This window comes from Schistocerca serialis, chromosome 1 (assembly GCF_023864345.2).
Source record: "Schistocerca serialis cubense isolate TAMUIC-IGC-003099 chromosome 1, iqSchSeri2.2, whole genome shotgun sequence".
In the NCBI taxonomy this organism is placed as follows: domain Eukaryota; kingdom Metazoa; phylum Arthropoda; class Insecta; order Orthoptera; family Acrididae; genus Schistocerca; species Schistocerca serialis.
Genome location: NC_064638.1, coordinates 687,952,030 through 687,977,755, shown reverse-complemented (window position 1 = coordinate 687,977,755; position 25,726 = coordinate 687,952,030). Strand labels below are relative to the sequence as shown.

The window sequence follows — 25,726 nt, the reverse complement described above, 5'->3', positions numbered from 1 at the left end:
TATTAAACAAACAAGAAGCACCCTTAAAAATGATGCATTTAAACGTTAAATATCTTGTACACAAACTGGATTTACTGTAAATATTCATATGTTGGTAATAACTAGACATCAGTAAAATAGTACCATATTTACCTCAAAATAAAATGACCCTGAATATAAGATGACCCCTTTTTTCAAGAGGCACATTGAGAAAAAATTATTTTTAACGTATTCTGACAAATTAAAATTACAAACTTTTTATTAATGTAAGGAATCTGCCTCAAAATTAACATGAAACCTATTCTAAATTCACAGCACAGCTGCGAAACTTATGGGCACTATTTTCACTGTCACAAATCATTGTCTGTTTCTTCCAAGCATGTTGTGATTTCTGAGGTTGTGGTTACAGTGGGCCCTAAGAACCCCCCCCCCCCCCCCCCCTCTCTCGAGCCAACTCAAATGCAAGTATTCCTTGTTAAGCCCTACCCTCCAGGATTGTTCAAACTCAATTTATGCAGAATCACCTGACAATGCACGACAACCAGAACAATGCAAAAACGTTGACCTCAGTAGCAATACTTTAACACTTTGAAGACCGGCAGCTTAGACACACTCTTGGTCCAGTGGACCGGCCATTTTTAGCGTTTTTTGAAATGTCACTTGCATGTTTCTATTAAGATATCTTGAAACAGAAAACATATTATGAAAGAACAGTCTTTAAGGTTTATTTTATACATTTATTTTAATTATATTGGTTGATGATAAAATTAATAACAAATACAAAATGTATGATTTCGGTTTCACAAAAAAGTGTGTTTTTTAGTTTTGTGTAAATTCACAGGTAATTAGCTTCAGTGTGGAAGATTTTGAAGCATTCTGGCATCCAGGGTGGTACATTGCAGTCTGGACATCACCAGCTAGTTTCCTTCCTAGCTGCTTTACCACTAGATTTTTTCATTTTCTCAGAGCAAACTCTACACACTGTAGTTGGATGCTCCTTCTTCTCAGTGGCTGGAATTTTTTCTGCAAAGTGTTCTCTTAGAAGTCTGTTGCTGTGAGTTTCACTAGGTACATTGTCTAGTGCCAAATTTGTACAGCTCTTTCTTTGAGCAGGAGTCCCGGCGTCCCAGTATAAGACAAATGCATTTGTTGCAGCCATTATAAGCATGTGGAAGAACAATTTCTTCCACCACTTCATCTGTTTCCTCCTAAATGTACATTAAGAAATCATCTGATCACTCCTATCGACCCTGTTTTGTAAATATTATAGTCAAGAATGGAATCTGGTTTTGATTTTAGTTTGATACTTTCATTTGTATGAACAGAAGTATCAGAGCTGGTCATTTTGTGCACAGTGGACAGGCATAGTACATCTCTTGTGTCTTTCCACTTCAAACAAAGCAGATGATTCCTCCTCATTGACACAGACTCATATCTTTTCAGTTTTTTGGAACCAATTTCATTTGGTAGTTCTTTCCAATTAGTCATGCATGTACCTACTGCTTTTGTTTTACGTTGCCACAGAAAATTGAATACTGCTGGTGAACTATAAAATCTGTCCATGTAAACAGTGTGGCCTTTTCCCAGGTAATCTGCTAGCAACCTTTCAAATAGTGGTATTAAGGAGTTGTCTTGCATTCCTTTCCCAGCATATACCTCCAATCTAAGAACATAACCAGTTTTGGAATATCACACAATAAACATCTTGATTCCACACTTGTTAGATTTATTTATTACGTAAACCCAAAATACCACTCTTCCACAAAAATCACACATGCCTTCGTGAATAGTGAGGTTTTCTGATTGGTAGAATGACTTCTGTGATTCTAATAAGAAATGATCCAGGATTGGCTTGATTTTATGCATGGGGTCATGGTGAGGTTGACTTTTCGGAACGTACATTGCATTGTCATCCAAATGCACGTTTGATAATATTGCTTTGAATGTTTCTGGCCATAACAGAACCAGGGAAAGGGGTTGAAATAAAACTGTTGGTAGAACACTAATCTGTCAGTTTTGTTTTTTTTTTTCGCAAGACAAATGTGTATAAATATGCCAGAGAACAAATCCATTTCATGTAGCTTTACTCCCACCCACAAAGATCTGGGCAATCACAGAGGGTGGGATTATTGGTAGTTGGGAGCTCCAATGTTAGGTGTGTTATGGGGCCCCTTAGGGATTTGGGTGACAAGAAGGGTAAGAAAACCAATGTGCACTCCATGTGCATACCGGGTGGAGTCATTCCAAATGTGGAGAGGGTCCTCCTGGATGCCACGAAGAGCACACAGTGCAGCCAACTGCAGGTGGTTGCTCACGTAGGTAGCAATGATGTGTGTCACTTTGGATCAGAAGAGATTCTCTCTGGTTTCAAGTGGCTAATAAAAGTGGTAAGGGCTGCCAGTCTTGCTTGTAAGATGAAAGCAGAGCTGACCATTTGCAGCATAGTCGACAAGACCGACTGCGGATCTCTGGTACAGAGCCGAGTGGAGAGTCTGAATCAGAGGCTCAGACGGTTCTACGACCGTGTAGGCTGCAGATTCCTCGACTTGCACCAAAGGGTGGTTGGGTTTCGGTTCCGCTGAATAAGTCAGGTGCCCGCTATATGCAGGAGGCGGCTACACGGGTAGTAGGGGCTGTGTGGCATGGACTGGGTGGTTTTTTGGGTAGAGGGTCTTGGGAAAACTCAAGAAGGGCTTCAGTCACAAAGGGTGCAGGCTGAACACAGGAAGAACGTAGATACAGGAACCATTGGTGTAACAGTTGTAAATCGCAGTACCTGTGTTTGGAAAGTACCAGAGCTCCGAGCGCTAATAGAAAGCACTGATGTTCAAATCGTTATAGGCACTGAAAGCTGGCTAAAGCCGGATATATGTTCAACCAAAATTTTTTGAAGAACCTAACGGTGTTCCAAAAGGATAGGCCAAACACGATTGGCGATGGCGTGTTTGTTGCCATTAAAAGAAGTTCAACTTGTCGCAAAATTGAAGCAGATACTTCCTGTGAGTTAGTATGGACAGAGCTCGTTGTTGGCAACCACAATAAAATAATAATTGGATCCTTTTACTGACCTCACAATTCAGATGATACAGTTCCTGAAAGGTTTCAAGAAAACTTGAGTTTGATTTCAAACACATATTCGAATCGTACGATAATAGTTGGTGGAGAGTTTAATTTACCCTCGATATGTTGACGAAAATACATGATTAATTCTGGACGTACACATAAAATATCGTCCGAAATTGTGCTAAACACATTCTCTGAAAATTATTTCGAGCAGTTAGTTCATGAGCCGACGCGAATAGTAAATGGTTGTGAAAACACACTTGACCTCTTAGTAAGAAATAATCCTGATTTAATAATGAGCATCAAAACCAATTCAGGAATTAATGAACACAGGGTTGTTGTAGCGAGATTGAATACTGTAATCCCCAAATCCTCAAAAAATAAGCGAAAAATATACCTATTCAAAAAAGCAGATAAAAATTCACTCGACGCCTTCCTGAGAGACTATCTCCACTCATTCCAAATTAATAATATAAATGTAGACCAGATGTGGCTTAAATTCAAAGAAATAGTATCAGCAGCAATTGAGAGATTTATATCAAATAAATTAACAAATGACGGAGCTGATCCTCCTTGGTACACAAAACGGATTAGAACACTGTTGCAGAAACAATGAAACAAACATGCCAAACTTAAACAGATGCAAAATCCCAAGACTGGTGATCTTTTACAGAAGCTAGAAATTTAGCACCGACTTCAATGCAAGATGCTTATAACAGTTTCCAGTTTCTTCTCGAAACCTGGCAGAAAATCGAAAGAGACTACGGTTGTATGTTAAGTATATTAGCGGCAAGAAACAATCAATGCCTTCTCTGCACAATAGCAATGGAGATACTATCGAAGACAGTGCTGCCAAAGCAGAGTTACTAAACGCAGAGTTACTAAACACAGCCTTCCGAAATGCCTTCACAAAAGAAGACGAAGTAAATATTCCAGAATTCAAATTGAGAACAGCTGCCAACATGAGTAATGTAGAAGTAAATATCCTCGGAGTAGTGAAGCAACTTAAATCACTTAATAAAAGCAAGTCTTTTGGTCCAGACTGTATACCAATTAGATTCCTTTCGGAGTATGCTGATACATTAGCTCCATGCTTAACAATCATATACAACCATTTGCTCGACGAAGGATCCTTACCCAAAGACTGGAAAGTTGTACAGGTCAACACAGCTTGATAATAAATTCAACTGGGAAAAGCACACCACAGAACTGCTGAAGCATCTTAACAAATCTCTATTTGCAATGTGAATTGTGTCAGACATAGGGGATATAAAAATGAAAAAGCTGGCATACTATGCTTACTTTCATTTCATAATGTCATATGGGATTGATTATTTTTTGGGGCAATTCATCAAGCCAAGCTTAAGTTTTCCGGGCACAAAAACGTGAGTACAATCTAACTTCTGCACCATTTCAGTGCAGTAATGTGTTCATTGTAAATAAGTATTGTAGTAGTTGTATTACACGTTCATTACCTTATAAATAAATAAACTTTTTTATTTTAAATTCAGTGCATTACTATTTGTAAAATGTTTCTTTCATATAGTGTTCATAAAAAAATGATGATCATTCCACTTGGGACCTGTGGAATGGTACATTAGCTTATTTGTTTGAGTTGCAAATATTTGTCATATATTATTGTTTTTCTGACATGTTCTACATCCTGGAGGACCTCATCACTACGGATCAATTGGAATGAAAGTAAATCTAATCTAATCTCTAAAATCAATATTCAAGAAAGGTAGAAGGAATAATCCACTAAACTACAGGCCCATAACATTAACGTCGATATGCAGCAGGATTTTGGAACATATGTGTTCAAACATTAAGAATTACCTCGAAGAAAATGGTCTATTGACACAGTCAACATGGGTTTAGAAAACATCGTTCCTGTGAAACACAACTAGCGCTTTATTCACATGAAGTGTTGAGTGCTACTGACAAGGGATTTCAGATTGATTCCGTATTTCTGTATTTCCGGTAGGCTTTTGACACTGTACCACACAAGCAGCTCGTAGTGAAATTGCGTGCTTATGGAATATCGTCTCAGTTATGTGACTGGATTTGTGATTTCCTGTCAGAGTGGTCACAGTTCATAGTAACTGACAGAAAATATGAGCAGCTGTCTTCGCCTGTTTGCAGATGACGCTGTCGTTTATCGACTAATAAAGTCATCAGAAGATGAAAACAAACTGCAAAATGATTTAGAAAAGATATCTGAATGGTGCAAAAAGTGGCAGTTGACCCTAAATAACGAAAAGAGTGAGGTCATCCACATGACTGCTAAAAGGAACTCGTTAAACTTAGGTTACACGATAAATCAGTCTAATCTAAAAGCAGTAAATTCAACTAAATACCTAGATATTACAATTATGAGCAACTTAAATTGGAAGAAACACATACAAAATAATGTGGGGAAGGCTAACCAAACACTGCATTTTATTGGCAGGACACTTAGGAAATTTAACAGACCTACTAAGGCGACTGCCTACACTACGCTTGTCCGTCCTCTTTTTAGAATACTGCTGCGCGGTGTGGTATCTGTACCATATAGAACTGACAGAGTACATCAAAAAAGTTCAAAGAAGGTCAGCATGTTTTGTATTATCGCGAAATATGGGAGAGAGTGTAACAGAAACGATACAGGATTTGGGGTGGACATCAATAAAAGAAAGGCGTTCTCCGTTGTGACTGAATCTTCTCACGAAATTCTAATTACCAACTTTCTCCTCCGAATGTGAAAATATTTTGTTGACACCGACCTACATAGGGAGGAACGATCACCACAATAAAATAAGGGAAATCAGAGAGAGCTCCTATGGAAAAATATAGGTGTTCATTCTTTCCGCACACTATACAAGATTGGAATAATAGAGAATTGTGAAGGTGGTTAAATGAACCCTCTGCTAGGCACTTAAATGTGATTTACAGAGTATCCATGTAGATGTAGATTTACAAAAGCTGTGCGGCTTTACCCTGGTAGCTGCTTTGAGTTTGTCATAAACAGACTTTGCCTATCTGTTTCCGATTTTGTGTGTTTCATTATGGAATCGGGGAAAAAGATCGAAAACACATTGAGAGAAGTGGAATTCTCATGAACAGCTGCCATTACTCCACTTTTCTCTACAAATTGTGGCACAGTAGGCTGACCATCAGCAAATTTCCAGCCTAATTCAGCATAAGTGGTTTTTTTTTTTTTTCTGTGAAATTCATTGCCTCTTTGTTGGAGGTACAGACAGCTGGGTTGCAGAGGATGTACTTTGTTCAGTAAACACCAGCCGCACAGATGCAGGCTCATCAAATTGCTCTGCAAGATAGATGAGATGAACAGAAATCAATTTTAAGCTAACTGAAGCAACTCTAGCAATATAAGTCGTAATAATAATACTGAGGGAAAACTGCACTAGACAGCTCATTACCTGTATCTGAATCCTGTTCATTCTCTTCACATTCAGACATTTCCCACTCAGAACCAGAATTGTCAAATTCCTCTTCTAAGGCTTCTAAAAATTACTTTCTCACTCAGAAAACATGACATATTTGAGAGAAAAATTAACAAGAAACGGCAAACAGTAACGAGAATGTTTGAAACTCACAGATACACCAATGTACAATGGCGCAGCGTGTCGCGAAAGCTGCTATGTATGTCTTGCTGTTTGTTTTGACCTAGTTGTAAAACCAGAACACAGAGGGGAGTAGCAGTCAAGGGACATATACGCAGGTGTTTCATGCAGCACTACCACAGTAGCTGGTCTGCTTCTGGATGGCTAATAGGCTGTGAGCGGTGTGCAACAGTCGTCCGACCTATACTTGGGTGCGGTTGTTTCGAAGCAGTTTTGTCACCCGACCTATGCTTGGGCTCGGTCGCCGAAATGTTAATCTGTGAATGCAGGACAGCCTCGTATTTCTCGAATGATGAATTTGGGAAAAAAAACTCAGCTTACAATCGAGCAAGAATGGTATATTATAGATTAAAAGATTACTTTGTAGCAAATAATTATTGCAGGCAATGCCATGAAGGTTATGGTGTGGCAATTTATGTTAGCAAACATATAGCAGTTTAAAAAAAGTATCTTTTCTTGAACACCAGTCCACAGAATGTTCAATCGAAATGACAGGTGGTGTGCTCCACAGTAATGATCTTTCGTTAGCTAAGTGTAAAGTGATTGGGGTGTATCACTCTCCTAATGCAGATGTAATGTGCTTTATGGATGACATAGCAGGGTAGTTGCTGAGACTGGTCCTAATGATCATACTATATTTGGTAACTAAAACAGGTGTAAATTCAAATAGTACAATAAATCTGAAGCTTGCTGATGTATTAAGCTCATATAATCTTGTAAAAATAATAAGCTCGGACACTAGTGTGACTGACACATTACATTAGAAAAGATTTTAGCATAATCAGCAGAACTTTTATAGATAAGGCTAAATTATAATAGCCTAGACTTTCATCATTCTGATCAATTTTCCCAAGTGATAAGAGTACATAAACTCAGATGTGCCAAAATTAAGAAGGGTTATTCGGCACAAACGAACACTGAATAGATCAAACATTAATGCTTTTAAACATAAACTAGCAGAGGAGGAACAGGATCCTACGCACCAGGTGAAAGGGTCTCATGACAAATGAAATGAGTTCTATTCAACCCTGTTGAGACACCGTGATTACTGATGCCAAAATGGAGGCAATCCTAGATCAAAGCTCCCACGAAGTCTGATCAGGCTCAGCCAGAGTACAAATGATACAAATGTGTTTTATAAAGCTACTACTATACAGATTTTTAAGGAAAAATACATTCAGGTAAAGAAAACTCCTAAAACTGGAATTAGTAACATTAGGGAGCAGATTAACCCATTAACTTAAAACCCCAAGTTATCTCATTTTTATTATTTTGATAGAAACTTAAAAATTCCGAGTATACTTGGGCAATTTATATAGGAATAAAAATTCAAAGTAGTTTATTTTTAGTTAAGTGGCAATTATAAAGGAAACTCAGTGCTAACAGGATGGTTAGTTTAGGGTATGAGCGCGATACAGAAGGCTTCAAAAACATGCAGGTATTAAGAAGAGGAAAGATCAGGTTCAATGGAAAATGAGGAAATTTCTCTCAATGCCGCATTTATAAGTGTTGAAAAAGGAGGCAAAATTAGGCAACCATCTCGTAGTGCAGATACTTCATATTTTTGTTCTTAATATAGTATTATCATGTTTGGACAGCCAGATGCAACTGAACAATGTTTAAGAAATATTTCCTACAAAACAATTTTACAATACTTCATTCAAAAATAAGATTGTGCAAGTAAAAAAATAAAATAAAAAAATTATAGGAAATCATTCAGCCAGCACTGGCAGTACATAACTTCTTGCTTTTAGAAAGATATGACAGTGCATAAAAGAGAAACTTTCGGTTACTTTATCGTGGACAGCTGCGCACAACACGGCAAAATCATATAAAGATTCAGACTTCAGTATGCAAAAACACTCTGTGAAATTGTTTCATATACAAAACGAAGTACAGCTAAGAAGTTCAAGGCTATGGGGTATAGCACCCAAAAAATATAGCAACAATTTTGAAAGAAAGAATAACTGCAGATATAAGAATCTTAAAACGCATAATGTTTAGTGTTCATTCTTTGTATACATATTGAGCTCCAAAACTTTATGTTATATTTGACGTGTGGTTCTGTATTAAAACGCACAACCATTCTGAAGCATTTCTACAGCTACGTATTACCAATATTATTTTTTCTCTTGTCAATTAGCCCATAAAAATGGCATTTGGTACAACAATGACATACCCGTCCCTTCATTTTGCTCCTCCAACTTGCTACTCCTTTTATTCGTTTTTCTTTTACCTGATTTCCCGTCAGGAGAATCTTCAACCAAGATACACGGTATATCTGTAAAACGAAAAGAAAAAATGTTAGGACTGAATAGTACTGTTATATTACACACAAATACTGCAGCTTTCACAATATCTTTAACTCTGTAAATCACAATGTAACAGTTAATAGAAAAACTGCAAGATAAAGTAAATGGGTGTTCAACTACAAGGCCAATCTGAACAGAATAATATTTTGCTGTGCATGGTCTTATTGGAGGGTGACTGCAATGCACTAAATTAAGTATTCCATTTTCTAAATGTGCTGCCTTGCTACTACGATGGATAGAACATTCACCATTCAAGAGGATCCTGCTGAAGGTTACCACGTTTCACACAGTGGGTGCAATGTTTTACACGGTACGTATATTTGGTTAAGCAGAAAAATAAGAAACACCCAGTTTTTTATATTATTTTTAATGAACATAAGGTCACTTACTCATGAGTCCAGACACTCGAAGATTTAAGTTATATACTGAATTAATAAACAGTGAATCAATATTTTGAAAATACGAATAACATTGAACTACTATATTGATCCTTGAGTATACCTGATAGCAGCAACATTTTTTTCCCACAAAATTAAATGATTTTAATCGTTTTCTTTTCCTTTTAGTTTCTTGCAATTACAGAATATGTAAAGGATGATACTGTCACTTTTCCTCTTGAATTAGGGTAGTGTTGGCTATTAGTGTGTGTGTTTTAGAAATGTACTCAAACTGTAGGTTTTGCCATGATAAAACTCAAAAAATTGCTATTAGCTCTCTTATTCACCTGCTCTGATAATTTTTGCCATGCTGTGTATTCTTTCTTGGCTTTACGATTTGCCAGAAATACCTAATTATGGGGACCAACAGTTCAACACACAACCTGAATCATAGTGCAATCACATGCACAAACCACTCCTACATCAACATTGCCTTGAGGGAACTTTAATTTCCCAAGACGTGTAAGAAGTAGAACAGTTTATGTTAGAAACTGTTCTCTGAAGGCATTCTGAAGCTCAAGTTGCCAATTCTTCTTTAGGAATATTATTAATCTGCATCTCCAGTCATTTTACAAAACAGTTGTTAAAAAGGCTTACCTACCTGGTTCGTCATTCTGCTCTTCCTTTCCTACACTTCTTTTAATATGGATAGATTTCCTTGTTGGAGTCTGTGTCGTTTCTGTTGAAATAGTGGGGGTACCTGCTTAACAACAATAATATATAAATCTTTCATGAAAGTTCTTGTAGAACATAATTACTTTTGGATTAAAGGAGACTACTTATCGAAAAGCTGACGCAATGAGCTGCTGACACGTGCATACAAAAGAAAAAGGCTTACACACCTGGTTCGTAATTCTGCTCTTCCTTTCCTACACTTCTTTTAATATGGATAGATTTCCTTGTTGGAGTTTGTGTTGTTTCTGTTGAAATAGTGGGGGTACCTGTTTAACAACAACAATATATAAATCTTGCATGAAAGCTCTTTTAGAACATAATAACCTTTGGATTAAAGGAGACCACTTATTGAAAAGCTGAAGCAATGAGCTGCTGACACATACATACAAAAGAAAGCAAAGTTGCTAGCTTCCTGCATCCACGCACGCACACATGCTCCTATGGCCCTCTACCTTCATCCAAAAGTAATATATAAATCTATAATGCATCATATACAGACCAACGGGAAACAGTAAAGGAGCAGTTGCCATAGCTATGAATATGAAAAATAAACACACAGCTTTTAAGGACAACTATATTAATGTTATCGAAGAAAACTGATAATATAAAAATTAGGTTCAATCTGAAATCCCTCTATTAATCACATGGGAACAAAAACACCCTAAATTTCTTTAAATAACAGATGTGGTACACAACATGTTAAGGTATTGAACTCCAGACATGGTTTGAGGACTCAAAAGAACATCTGACATCTTACCAGACAGGAAGCAAGTCTGGTCCTAAATGTGAAAACATTTTTTTCACATAATAAAGTAAGTATCTATTAAAAATAAAGACCTAATGGGTAAGAGTCAGGTGCAGATGGCCTATCACCAAGTGGTAGAATGGGTGAAGCCGCAATTTTAGCAGACAGGTTATCCACTGGGGAGGAACAGCAATCATTCTGTTTTACTGTGGATCTGCGCATGCACAGTAGAAGGCGTCTATGTACAAATGCACAGAAAACAGCATTTTGAGTGGGGTTTTTGTTTGTTATTGTTTTCATTTGTGGTAAGCAAACGAGAAATGTGAGAGTTCTTGAGAACCTCCCAGGTCCCCAGACCTAAGTCCGTGCGATTATTGACTTTGGGATTACCTGAAGTTGCAAGTGTATCGTGATCGACCGACATCTCTAGGGATGCTGAAAGACAACATGCGATGCCAATACCTCACCATAGCTCCAGATATGCTTTACAGTGCTCTTCACAACATTATTGTTGAGGAATGATGATGGACATATTGAGCATTTCCTGTAAAGAACATCATCTTTGCTTTGTCTTACTTTGCTATGCTAATTATTGCTAGTCTGATCAGATGAAGCGCCATCTGTCGGACATTTTTTGAACTTCTGTATTTTTTTGATTCTAATAAAACCCCATGTCATTCCAAGCATGTGTGTCAATTTGTACCTCTCTATCTACATTATTCCATGATTTATTCAGTTTTCAAATTTATACTGACTTTTTGATCACCCATGCCTTGACCCCTTCTTCCCAGCCAGTGTTGAAGCCATATTCTGCTCCTGGTATTATGTTGTCATTCTGTGCTTCCCTTAATGACAATGGTGCACATTGCCATGGCAAATGCCCGATAAATAATTGTGTCTGCTATTTTTAAAATGCTGTGAAATGTAAAAATAGATAATGATTTGTCTACCAGCATGACATAAAACAAACACTTTAATCCATAATTCTGTATAATAATAATGTAATTTCTTTCTAGCTGCACAACATGACAATAACTGATTAATAAGTATGAACCTAGACATCTTAGAAGCTTCAATATGAGTAAATATCAGCTTTATAAAAAATACCAGTTTTCACATTTTATGACACACACAACCCTGCTGTTCCTTGGGGTGCTGGTGAAAATTGACAGGTTAAATGTATCGTGTAACAGGGCTAACAACAAAGACGACAGTTCCACACTTTTGCACTTGGTCTACTGGTGCACACTGTATACAATAGGTGCGTCGTGTAACACCAGCTTAAAAACACTTTAGACTCTAGTTCAAAGCACTTCACAAAATGATTGCAGAGGTTAAGGGACACCTTCTACATCTGTAGTCTGCAAGCCACATTATGGTGTGTGGAAGGGGTGCTTCTGATCCCACTATACATGATGTAAATCTTATGCCACTATCCCCCTTACATCGCGAATGGCGCATACGAATGATGACTGTCAGCAGATATCCGCATTAGCTCAAATTTCTCTAATTTTCTTGATGCAGTCAATTCATGAGACATTTCTTTTTGGAGCATACTCTCTTGGTATTTCAATAGTAAACTTCTCCATGATGCACAAAGCTCCTATTGCAGTGTCTGACACTGGAATTTCTTTAACCTCACTGTAGCACTGTCATGCCAATTAAATGATCCCGTGAGGAAACATATCACAGACCATTTTTTCTTTTATCTCTTTTCCATTAATCCGTACTGGTGAGGCTGCCAGACTAATGCACAATAAAAAAAAAAATTGGTGAATTTGTAAGCCATTACTTTCCTGACTGAATTACATTTCAGTAAGACTTTTTATAAGTCTGAGCCTAGCATCTGCTTTTCCTACAATTTGCTTCATGTGCTCAATCCGTCTGAGGCTGCTCCAGATGGTTAACTCTACATATTTTACTGTAGTTGCTGATTCCAGCAAATTTGTCACCAATAGCATAATTTTACAGTAGTGGATTTCTTCTGCTATGTATGTCCAAAATGTTACATTTATTTACATTCCAGTTCAAAGGCCAGTCCCTGCACTATTCGTCAATCTGCAGCACGTCTCCCTGCAAATCGTCAGTCATCTGGCATTGCCACCTTCTTACATACAATCTGCAAACAGCTTCAAGGAGCATCAAACATTATCCACCAGACCGCTCGTACACTGATGTTTCAGTAGATATTTGCAAGTTCGCTTTTGCAGCATATTAACTGGAACAGTAAAACATGAAGCATGATCAATACTCTAGCAGTGACTTAGCAGTGCTTCCGCATGGCCGTAGCAGTCAGCGAGGGCCAGGGCAGGACTGCTGGAGTACTCGTTATTCTTCATGTTTTAGTTTCCCAGTTAATACATATTGATGAAATAAATAATGCTCTGGGCTAATTTGGAAATGCTCTATCAAATGGAGATACAAAATTCTGTTTTAAAAATAATTTTGTTTGTAACGGGAAATCAACCAATGCTGGGCACCGTATGAAAGACTTGATGAGCAGGTTTTGTTTTGGCTGACTTCACGTGCACATTACAAACACAAAATTACAAATAATTGCCGAAACACAGTGTACAGGGAATGTTGATAATGTTGCACTGTTTCTGAAATAATTAGCACTGAAGTTAGTCTATCGGACAGTCAGAGATGGTATCACAAAACTTGTTCTTAGTTTAGTTACCTAAACCCGAACAAAACAATGATATAAAAATTGGACATGGGACATTAGTAAAGACTGAACCTGAAACAAAGGCTGAGCAGACTTGTGCTCTGTCATCTACAGTATGAGAACAACTGACACTAATCGTATCTGGTGGGCTGCTGGAATTTGTACATGCAACAACTTGATTGACTAACTTCAATACCAATCAACTCGAAAACAGTGCAATGTATTGAATTTTTATCTCAACAACTATTTCTTAGTACAACATATCATGCAACAACCTTACAAGCTTTTCAGATCATCCTATGCATTGCAAACAGTAACAGTCTTTCCTTGCTTCCCCCTCTACTCCTGATATTACCTTTACACCTGCCAATTGTGTGCCATTAAGAATTATATTTGCAAGGCAGTCTTGAATCCAGCTGCAAATCTGATTTGGTACTCAGTAAGCTTTTTTTTTTTTAACACTAAATGACAGTTTGACTGTCTTTTCTGAAGTCTAAGAACACTCCATCAACCTGAGTGCAGATGTCTACAGCACTGTGAATTTCATGGAAGAATAGTGTGAGCTGAGTTGCATCTGTTTGCAGAATCCATGTTGACTTTTTTTACAGGACATTTTTGCTCTCCAACATCATCACAATAAGTGGACATACAACATGCTTTGTAATTCTACAACAAACTGACATCAGGGATATAGGCCGATAATTATGTGGAACTGTCCTATGACCCTTAATGAAAACGGGAATTACCTGAGATTTTTTCCATCACTAGGCACCTTTTATTGCTCCAGTGACCCAAGATAAACTACAGCTAAAAGGGAAGCAAGTTCTTTCTCAGTCTCTGTAGAATCCTACAGGTATCTCATCAGTTCCGGATGACTTCCCATTACTAAGAGATAGTCGATACTTTTCTATTCTTTAATCATTTCTCAAAATCTGCCATTTTCGCATTCATGCTTTCTGGTACCAGAATAACCACTGAGTACTCAATAGATGATTTTGATCCACTTACTGATTTTACAAAGACAACAAAACCTTCGGTTATTAGATCTGCTGACAAACCTTTACGCTCAGTCACTGATCACTTCTCTCATTGCTCTCCTTATGCTCATTCAGGTTTTACTTGTCAGCTGTATTTTGACTGCTCTTACATCTGCGCTGAAATTCTCTTTGTTTATATAGTAACTTTTTAATAGTGAATCACAGTTGCTCTTTCCCTATTCTTAAAGCAACACTTGCACAATACTTGTCTAAGGCATACTGAAAGATGCTTCTGAATTTTATCTATCTGTGTTCTATCCCTTATTTCTGAGCACTGATATTTTCATACTTTTCTTAATATAGTACCTATTGTCACCGATATTATTACAGCAATATGATTACTGATGCCCTCCTCTATGTTAATTGATTTGAAATGTTCAGGTCTGCTTGTAGCTAGGATGCCTAAGACATCACCCTCATGAACTTGTTCTTTGACTAAACGCTCAAAGTACTCTGTGGACAGGTCATTCAAAATAATGTCACAGGAATCTCTATCTCTGACCCCAGCTTTGATGTCGTGAATCTCCCACTGTGTATGGGCAAGTGGAAGTCAAGTCTCCTACTGTATTCCTTTCCTCTGAGTCAGTCAAATTTTGCCCAATATACCCTCTGAAACTCTTAACAACCTCTGGTCCTTTGTTTATCCCAGTCTCATCTCTCCCTATATTACTACTATTTTGCAATGTCTTCAGTTTCAGTCTGTGATCAACATTTAAATTCCAGTTTAAAAATGACTGTCTTACCATTATATGATCAACCTTAAATTTTCCACTGTCCCCTGGCCTCTTCCATGTACACATTATTCTTACACAGGATATTAGCAATGACTCAATTATGCTCTGTGCAAAATTCTACCAGGCAGCTTCGTCTTTCACTTTTATTCCCCAGACTATGTTCTACTATTTTTCCTACTATCAAATTTCAGAAACTCAATACAATTCACGTGTCCCTTAACTATCTCAATTTCATGTATCTCATCACAGTCTCAATTTTTTCTTCGACTACAGAGATAGTTGGCATATAAACTTTTACTGCAGTGGTAGGTGTCTGCTTTGTGGGTGTCTTGGTTACAACAATGCATTCACTATGCTGACTACAGTCATTTACCTGCATTCTTATTTCCTTATTATTACACCTACTCCTGCATTACCCCAAATTGAGTTTGTGTTGGTAACCCTTACTGACCTGACTACAAGTTCTGTTCTTCCTGCCACAAAACTCCAATAATCTCCACTACAACTAACTTTCCTGTTTTCATTTTTAATGCCTTTAATCTACCTACCCTATCAAAGGATCTAACACTCCACACTCCTGAATGCCAGTTTTGATTTCCTGATAACTGGATAGTCTCCACCTAAGATCTGAATGGTGGACTATTTTACTTCCACAATATTTTACTCAAGAGAACACTATCATCATTAAACCAAAGAGTAAGCTGCTTACTAAGTAATCTCTCCGAATGTTAACAGTAAACCTCTCCGTGATGCATTAGACCAGCTTCACATGGGGCCACTCTGAAGCACTGCTCAGTGGTACACAAGCAACACTTCTGCTGACGTTATTGGCACTGCTACGGAGCACGAGTGGCACAGCAAATAAATATTGGCAGCTTATTTACTATCTTCCAGATCTTGTAGATGAAACAGTGAGAGCTGAGTAACATAAGTTCTCCGTGTCATTCCAACAGAGGATATTTATGTTCTCCATATAGTTATACCATATATTCCATTATTCCACAAGAAATTTACGTCATCAATACAGGTCTATGGTTATACGAATTAGTCTAAATCCCTTTTCAAAATGGGAATGAAATATACTTCTTTCCAATTATTTGGAAATGCTCATTGCCTAAATAACCTGAAGTTTATTGTTTCACATCTAGGCTCCCATGCTCAATACTAATAACTGCCCTCACCAACAGCATCACTGAATGCAAGACATTCTCTCTCTCACTATTCTGTTTTGCAATAACGTCTGCAATCCCTTGACCATAGATTACTTAGTGCTCCCCTACCCAACAAAATAACACATCTTTCAAACAATAAGAGGTCCAAAGTTAATTCAATTAAAGACAATATAGTAACAGTTTTAATAGCCCCCACCTCACTGCACTGGCGAAAGGAAATACATACCTGGTTGTTCATTAACAATTTGCATGCTCTTCCTTCTTTTCTTGGTCAGGCTCATTCCACTGTTTGGAATCTGCACATTTTCTGCCAAAGGGCTGGTTATAGCTACAAAAGAAATGACCGACATTTGCGCTATTCCAGTCAAAAATATTTAACAAAGCAAAATTTTCTGCATTAACGGTACTGTCAATACAGTCCGATCAGGCTTAGATTACTAAAGCATGCTGATCAAAGACAATTCATTTTAGGATAAGAAATTTTAATTATGCACAAATTTTTATTTCAGTTATTTGGGTTATTGGGGGCTGGTTATAGCTACAAAAGAAATGACCGACATTTGCGCTATTCCAGTCAAAAATATTTAACAAAGCAAAATTTTCTGCATTAACGGTACTGTCAATACAGTCCGATCAGACTTAGATTACTAAAGCATGCTGATCAAAGACAATTCATTTTAGGAAAAGAAATTTTAATTATGCACAAATTTTTATTTCAGTTATTTGGATAGCAAAAGTCACTAGATTACTGGGATATATAGAAACAAATAATACTGTTATTTACAGGCACATACATTTTCTGACAAATGAAAAGCAACTGCACAACAGAGCTACAATGCACATAAGTATGTATTTGGAAAAAAAAAAAGGCCTTAACTGTGTTCCACACTGTACCTTCACTTTTTTAGTAGAAAAATATCACTTAAGAAGGCTGTCAGTTTATGCCCCACAAATGTCAAATCATTTTAAAGTACTTCAAAACCTCTTTTTGATGCAACAAACTCCCCTGCTGCACTTTCGTTAGCAAAAGACTTTTTTGCTTCACATTCAATATCTTTGCTCACTATCTTGTAAGATTATCATTAAAAGCAAATTAATCATTGTCTGCCTGAACAAAAACAAAAAGAACTGTACCATCTTCAGGATTGAGGAATTTATTCAACTCTGACTTTAGGAAGCTTTCCCAAATTTATTCCAAGCTGCATTAACTCTATATGTAGCATACTTTACATAAATGGTAATGGAGTCCTTTCAGAAGGAGTTTTTTAATGAACAGTTCCTGATATCATTTGCAATTTTTAATAATTCCTTGGTCCAGATACTGAATTAAGATTGTAAAACTGTGTGAGAGAATAGTCAGAATTATTATCCCCACTTTTCAATTAAGTTTTCACTATGTGAAATACCACTGTCCTGTAAGATTCCTCAGCAACCACATGGGCAATAGACAGCCTTCAGCTCTGAAGACAAAATTGTGAAATCATCCACAAAAGATCTGCACACATCTATATGTCTGAATGATTTTTGTTTTTTAGAATCCCTGACACATAGTGATATTGTAAATTATCATTGACCTGTGTAACTGTCAAATCTTGTGGGGATGCAGTGATGTGTTTGGAGTGAGCCGTGTGGCCACATTCCATGTAAGCCAGTTCGCTGGGCCCAAAGAGGGCCATCCACAGCTTGCCACTTGTGTGTTTAAGTATTTCTGGATCTTGCAGGGACATAATGGACTATGTGGACCCGAGGACTCTGTTTTGCTCTGTGAACTTTATGTCTCTCTTCTGCTACTGCTGCCGCCGCCCCTGCTAGACTCTTGCTTGGGCTGTGACTGTGTCAGTTCTCATGACTTGCTCGACACCTGTTACCATATTAATTGTGTCACATTTATTCCATGCAAGTCTACCATGTTTTGTGCATTGGCAAATGACAAGTGCTGTCCATAAAAACTGTAACAAATGACTTGTGACATCAGGTATCTGCAATTGTGTTTCAAGCTATGCAGTATGTAGGACAATCATTAAGTGCTCCTGGTATCACATCCACTGAACTTACATTTGAGGAGCATTAAAGTCATTATTTGACAGTTGCTGGAACAGCAATAGCAGTAGTTGCACTAGTCACAACAGGTCATAATATCAGTATTCTGCTACACACACACACACACACACACACACACACACACAGACAGACAGACAGACAGACAGAGAGAGAGAGAGAAAATCATCTAGCACTTGTAACACAAATACTTCTGACATGGGAAGCACTATTGATATGCAATTTCTCTCAGAACTGAATTGTAGAGAAGGGCAGGTCTTTACAGCCTGAACTGAGATTTTGAAACATTTACAAAGGTGCAGTTATTAACAACAGCTACCTTGATTGTGGCAGCATACACAATCATTAACCCGGCTCCAGGGAGGTAGGGTCCTTTTCCCTATTCTTCCACTGGGGTAATTCCTGACTGTCGCGTCCATGTTGCGGGGTTGGGCATCTTTCACTTCAGTAGACCAGAGTGATGATAGGATGACTGAGTTCAGGCAGGGACCCAGTCCCGTCAGGTATAACACTGAACCCATGCCCAGGGTTACGGGTGAAGACCTCAACTGCAGCGACAGCGGAGGAGGAGGACTTCGGAACGGCGAAGCTGGCAGATGAGGCAACCCTCCTTTGTGGGGATTAAATGAGAAGGGAAATACCATTTAGCAGTAGCCTCTGTACTCCAGAGGGGATGGCTGCAGAAGGCTTCCATTCTCCAGGTTAGGGGCAGCCTAATTACATGCTGGCAGTAGCTATAAAATGCCCTCAGCGACTGACGAAGTGACCCGTCGGTTGAGGAATCTTTTATTGCATATATGGCTACGTCTCTTCTAAATTCGGAGCATGCTAACGCGTCCCCCCAAAGCTTACGCTTGCACGTAAGTGACGTGAGAAATAAGCGAGGGTTATCTACTCATGGACAGGGTACGTTAAAGAAGTTAGTCCAACCTAAACAACTCATGAGATTTGCTACCCTCAATATTGGTTCATTGACCGGCCAACATGATGAATTAGGAGAAATGCTTAAAAACAGTTGTGTCAACATCGCCTGCATCCAGGAGACCAAGTGGAAAGGTTCAAAGGCAAAATAAATCTGAGATGGCTACAAACTCATCTATCATGGTACCAGTACACGAAAAGGCATAGCAATAGTCGTCGACCTGGACTTCCGTAACAATGTCACCATTGTCAACAGGGTGTCTATCAAGATTGATTCAATAGCTATCACTGCCCACATTGGATCTTGCTATGCACCTCAAACTGGGTGCACTGAGGATGAGAAGGACAAGTTTTGGAACAGTCTTGACGCTCTCCTTCGAGCAATTCCTCAGGATGAGTCCATCATTGTTGGAGGAGATTTGAATGGGCATGTCAGGGCTCACCAAGAAGGATATATGCGGTGCCATGGAGAACATGGGTTCGGTGTGCGGAATGATGATGGATGTCGGATACTCGATTTTGCAAAAGCTCATGATCCAATTGTGACCAACACATACTTTAAAAAGAGGCCAACACATCTGGCTACTTATACAAGTGAAGGTCATGCTACTCAGATTGATTATTGGCTAGTTCGTCAACAAGACATGAAACTGGTAACAGATACCAAAGTAATTGCATATGACTGCATCGCCCCTCAACACCGATTGTTTGTCCTCAATATTCGTAAGTGTGTTATACAACCCAAACCTAAACCTAAAACTGGGCCTGAGCGAATTAAGTAGTGGCGAACGAATACCCAGCAAAACGAGTTGATGGCAGCCTTGGCAAACTTCTCCGTGAAGACCGATCAGTCGGTTGAAGATATGTGAAAAGGTGCTGTGGAACAAATACATCAATCAGTGACTGGGAAAAACCATACCTGGAAGAAAATAAATTGATAAACAAACCTGGTGGTGGACAGATGAAATCAAGCAAGCAATCAAGGAGAAAAAGATGGTGTACAACACTTAGTGGAACTCACGACTTGACACTGATCTCCAGAAATATCGCAACCTGAAATTGGCAGCAAAAAGAGCAGTATCTGTAGAAAAAGACCAGTATTACCAGACACTGTATGACCAGCTTGACACACCATCGGGAGAAAACAACATCTACCGTCTTGCTAAGCCACGTCACCATTCAACTCAGGACATTGGACATTTCATGCACATCAAGGGAGCGGATGCCAAACCTCTAAGAGATAACAATCTATCCTCCAGCATTGGACAGACTACTTTCGTAACATCAGCAACAAAGAGTTTACGCATCGACCAATTACTAGTCCTGATCCTACCTTAGGACCCATCCCCTCAATTACACCTGAGGAAGTAATGCTTGCCATCAGTGAGATGAAAAATGGAAAAGCAACTGGCCCAGATGACCTACCAGCGGAAATCTGGAAAATGCTCAGATAGCCTGCTTCAGAATTCCTTGCCTCAGTCTTCAACTGAATCACATCGCCGAAAAACAACTTCCACAAGCATGGACAACTAGCATAACAGTTCCAATCTGGAAGGGAAAAGGAGACGTGAACGATTGCTCAACTTATCGCCCTATTCGACTCCTCTGTCATACTTTAAACATCTTTGAATGGGTACTTGATAGCAGACTCAGAAGTATTGTCTCTCTAACACCAAACCAGTGTGGATTTGTTAAGGGATACAGCACCATCGATGCTATCCATGCCATGCGCCTTTTGATGGAAAAACAGAGACAGACGAGTGAACTCATGGCATTTCTAGACCTAGAAAAGGCTTTTGATCGTATCCCACACAATCTTATCTGGTGAGCTCTTCACTGCCGTGGCATCCCTGAAGAGTATGTGAGCTGGGTGGAGTTTTCGTACTGTAATTCCATTAGTCTTGTTCGGAGTCCTGCTGGAATTTCTCCGCTCTTCGATATCACTGTGGGTGTTCATCAGGGATCTGCCCTTTCACCACTGCTATTCATCCTTTGCATGGATACAGCTACAGCTGACACACAGACTTCACATCCCTGGACCCTTCTTTATGCAGATGATGTGGTACTTACCAACAAGCCTGCCCTGAACTCCAGCACCAGGTTCAAACGTGGAAGGACAGACTGGCTGAAAATGGACTGTACTTCAATGTCCAGAAGGCAGAGTACCTATAACGTGGCTCCCAAACCAGAGGCACCATAAGCATCAGTGAAGAAGACCTGCAGAAGACCACGCATTTTAAGTCATACCTCAGTCTGTGACACAACTCTTGATACTCGGATGAAGGTGAATGCAGCTTGGCTCAAGTGGAGACAGGTCACTGGAGTCCTCTGCGATAAAAAGATGCCTCAGTATCTAAAGGCAAAAGTATATAAGAAAACGGTATGCCCAGCAGCAATGTGTGGGGCTGAGTGTTGCTCTATGATGAAACAACAAGGAGCAAATGTTACACACCATGGAGATGAAGATGCTTCAATGGTCCACAGGGCTGACATGTGACCACGTAAAAAATACAGACGTTCGGCAAATGTTTGGTGTTGTGGCAATCATAGACAAAGTGAGGGAAGCCCATCTCCGCTGGTATGGTCACGTCATGAGAAAGCAAGACAACTCAGTCGCAAAAACAGAGTTCCACATCAACCCTGGAGGAACAAGACCATGAGGAAGACCAGCAAAGAGATGGACTGACAACATCAAGGGAGACATGCACGTTGTTGGCTTAAGACAAGATGTTAACGACAGGGAGAAATGGAGGAGATGTAGCAAACCACCAGACCCCGCAAGTTGAGATTAATGCTTGGAAAGAGAGAGAGAGAGAGAGAGAGAGAGAGAGAGAGAGAGAGAGAGAGAGAGAGAGAGAGAGAGAGAGTTATTAACGACAGCTACAAATATTAAAACGGGGCAGTGTCTGTTAACAGTAAAATCCAAAAAGTAGCATCAATGAGAATGCTCTTGGTATTCTCCGCAGGATGCTAGTGCATGTAGTTTACAAGTTGTTATATTGTGAACATTATTAATTATTTGCAGGTGGTAGTGTAACACCTAAAATATGTAACAGAATGCATACATGTAAGTGGTGTCTGTTCTGTTGGACATGTTTGACAGAAAAGACACTAGTCATATCTGTAATTGTAGGGGTGTGGCAGCTGTTTGGTGAAAAAGTTTCAGTGTGGATGCACAACCAATGTCCAATCCCTTGTGGGAAACGGAATTCTGCAAGTAAGGGTTTAATGGGCGTGAGTCATTGTGTTGCGGCAAGTAGGAAGATGGGAATTTGGGTCTGACAAAGCGTTTCTGGTTCCCATCACATTTCCTTTCCATTCCTTTCACCCCCATTATTCACAGTATGAAACGTGCGACTCAAGAAGAGGGTGAAATTGGTGGTCTGGTTTCTGTACCAGTAGATTCACAAAGTAGTTCTCAAACAACTGGACAAGGAAGCAGCACGAATTAGGCAAAATGTACTATGCATTCTAATCATCATGAGTTCCGTTCCTTTTGTGTCTCTTTGTATTAAGTACAGCAGAGTCTCGCTAATCCAAACCCCGGTAATCCGAACATTCAGTTAATCCGAAACACGAAAAATGTTAGTCTAAGTACGGAAAACTGTGTGGTAAACTGCTGTACATACATACTATTTTAATTTACACAGTACAGTAAACTTGTATTATAAAAATTGTCAAGAAAACGTTAGGTTTAAACAATGCATAACAATGAAAGAAAAGCTGTCAAACTTACTAAAATACAGTGAACATTTTATCTCTACTTCTTAGATGACAAAAACTCAGTCATTGTTTTCTGGCGTAATGAAGACAGTCTGTCACATGACGCATAGTTCAAATGGCTCTGAGCACAATGGGACTTAACATCTGAGGTCATCAGTCCCCTAGAACTTAGAACTACTTAAACCTAACTAGCCTAAGGACATCACACACATTCATGCCCGAGACAGGATTCAAACCTGCGACCGGAGTGGTCGTGCGGTTCCAGACTGTAGCGCCTACAACCGCCCGGCCCACCAGCCAACAGGCATAGTTGCGCCATCGTCTCATAAACATCAAATCAGCAGGTGTAGCAGTGGGCTGTTGCTCCAAATAACGTAGCGCGAGATCAAGGACTTCTGCTGTGTCACTGTGTGACATCAGCTCTCCTTTGTTGCTTACAGGCTCATTGTCACTTCTGCCACAGCAGTCCACTTCTGCCTGGTCTTGAGTCACAGCAGCAACTAAATTAATGTCAATAAAGTTCTTCTCACATGCCCCATTCACTGCCATCCACTCATCTACGTCTTCTTCACATCCTGGGATTGTATCATTTGTAATAGATTTTCCTCTTCATTTTCAACTAGGTTGTCCTGAAGTTCAAGTGATGTCAACAATTTTCTTCACGATTTTCTCAGAGTATTTTCTGAAATATTCTGCCATGTCTCAGCGGCCCAATAAACAACATCCTTCTCATTGGTCTTTTTTATTTTGTCCACTAAGGGAACGCTATCATCTTGGATCAGCATTCTTAAAAATTGTTTTCTGTAAATCAATTTTAAAGTCTGCAGTATGCCCTGGTCCATCGGCTGCAGAAGTGGTGTAACATTCGGCAGCAAAAACTTCGCCACAATTTCTCCATCACATAATTTCTCAGTGCTGGGGTGAGAGAGTGCGTTATCAATCAAAGGGACTGCACGGGGAGACAAATGATTTTTCCTTAGAAAACCGTCGAACAAAGGGAACAAACTGGCCATGAAACCATCCTTTGAACAGCTTACCATCAATCCATGCTTTTTTATGGCTGCGATAATATATGGGCAGGGACTTCATGTTGAAGTTTTTAAAAGCTCTGGGCCTAGCAGATTTGCAAATCAGCATTAAATAGGCAGCTTGTGATTACCAGCAGCGTTGCCACATGCTAATAAAGTCACACGATCTTTGCGCATTTTAAAACCAGGAGCATGGTCTTCTGCTTTTGATGCCACGCTTTTTGTTGGCAATGCCCTAAAATTAAGGCCAGTCTTGTCAGCGTTATAAATTTGTTGGCGAAAATACTTTCTTTCTCATCATTTGTTCAAACTCACCCAAGCATTCCTCCGCTGCATCACAGTCAGAAGAAAGCTTCTCTCCAGTAATTGTTAGCTGACGGATTCCATGATGTTTTTTTGAATCTGTCCAACCAACTCGTACTCACACTAAAACACTCATTACAATTCATTAACTTGTTCAGGTAAACAGACTTTTCCTGAACCAGTGCTCCATTCAAAGGAGTTCCCCTTTCTCTTTGCTGTGTAAACCAAAGGAAAAGAGCTTCATCCACTTTATCGTACTGGGACTGTTTCAAAGTCTGCCGAATTTCGAGTGTTTTTCCCAAAGACATTGCACAGGATTGTTCAAGCTTCACTCTGTTTTTCTTTCAATCACAAATGGTTGCTTTACTAACACCCAGTTCCATTGCCAGTTAAGATACATTCTCATCATTGTCTATCTACTTCAAAGCATTCAAGTTTGCTTCAGGAGTTAACACTGTATGTTCCTATTTACTCTTGACGAAAATACGTACACCACTACACCTGAATGAATGCAATACAACTGTTATGCTTGCCAGTGATCGATAACTAACATAACCAAGCACTGTGCAAGACAACTGACAGTGCACTGACCTCAGACACAACAATGCACAACAACAAGGGCAGGGAGTGAGAGTGAGCCATTGATCCCACACTTGTTCCCATTTGTTACCATGGTGTACCTACTTATCTGCTTGGTATACTTCATTCTAGAAACCCGTCACCATAATTCTGGATAATCCAAACATATTGGTAATCCGAACAAGATCCAGTGCAATTAGTTTGGATTAACGGGACTCTACTGTACTGAATGGAAATGATTCTGTGAATTGTGAAATTTGTACCTCGGCATTAACACATGGCACCCCAGACATGTCATGATTCTCGTTTATGGATGAACCAACATTTACTAATCACAGCCAAGTAAATCTCAGAAACAGGCACTTCTGGTCTTTTGATAATCCCCGTTGGCTTCATTAGGTGGAACGTCAGTGTTCATGGAGTTTAAAGATATGGTGTGGAACAGTGCATTGCCTCATAGGACCCTTGTTTACAGAGGGAACATTGGATACAAACAAATATCTCAACCTTATAATGGGCCATCTTCTCCAGATGGTAGAAAATGTTCCCACTCAGAATATGAGGAGCCTGTGCTATCAATGTGATGGCTTTCTGACCCACAGCGCATAAATTAAGACTGTGCGTATTCAGAGACTGTTTCCAAATTTATGGATTGGACGAAGAGGCTCT

At 39.1% G+C, this 25,726-nt stretch overlaps 1 protein-coding gene across 8 annotated transcripts in view; it reads right to left on the bottom strand.

Moving 5' to 3' along the window:
• Positions 1-25,726, bottom strand: part of LOC126480439 (muscle M-line assembly protein unc-89-like) — a 263,864-nt gene that overhangs the window by 47,161 nt on the left and 190,977 nt on the right. For 4 of the 8 annotated variants that reach the window (XM_050103868.1, XM_050103871.1, XM_050103864.1 and 1 more), the window contains 4 exons: positions 16,672-16,773; positions 10,257-10,355; positions 10,016-10,117; positions 8,845-8,946 (listed from right to left, as the gene is read on the bottom strand). In XM_050103868.1, coding sequence (XP_049959825.1) covers positions 8,845-8,946; positions 10,016-10,117; positions 10,257-10,355; positions 16,672-16,773 — 405 coding nt within the window. The remainder of the gene's footprint in view (positions 1-8,844; positions 8,947-10,015; positions 10,118-10,256; positions 10,356-16,671; positions 16,774-25,726) is intronic. The other 4 variants (XM_050103872.1, XM_050103869.1, XM_050103867.1 and 1 more) reach the window with 3 other exon arrangements.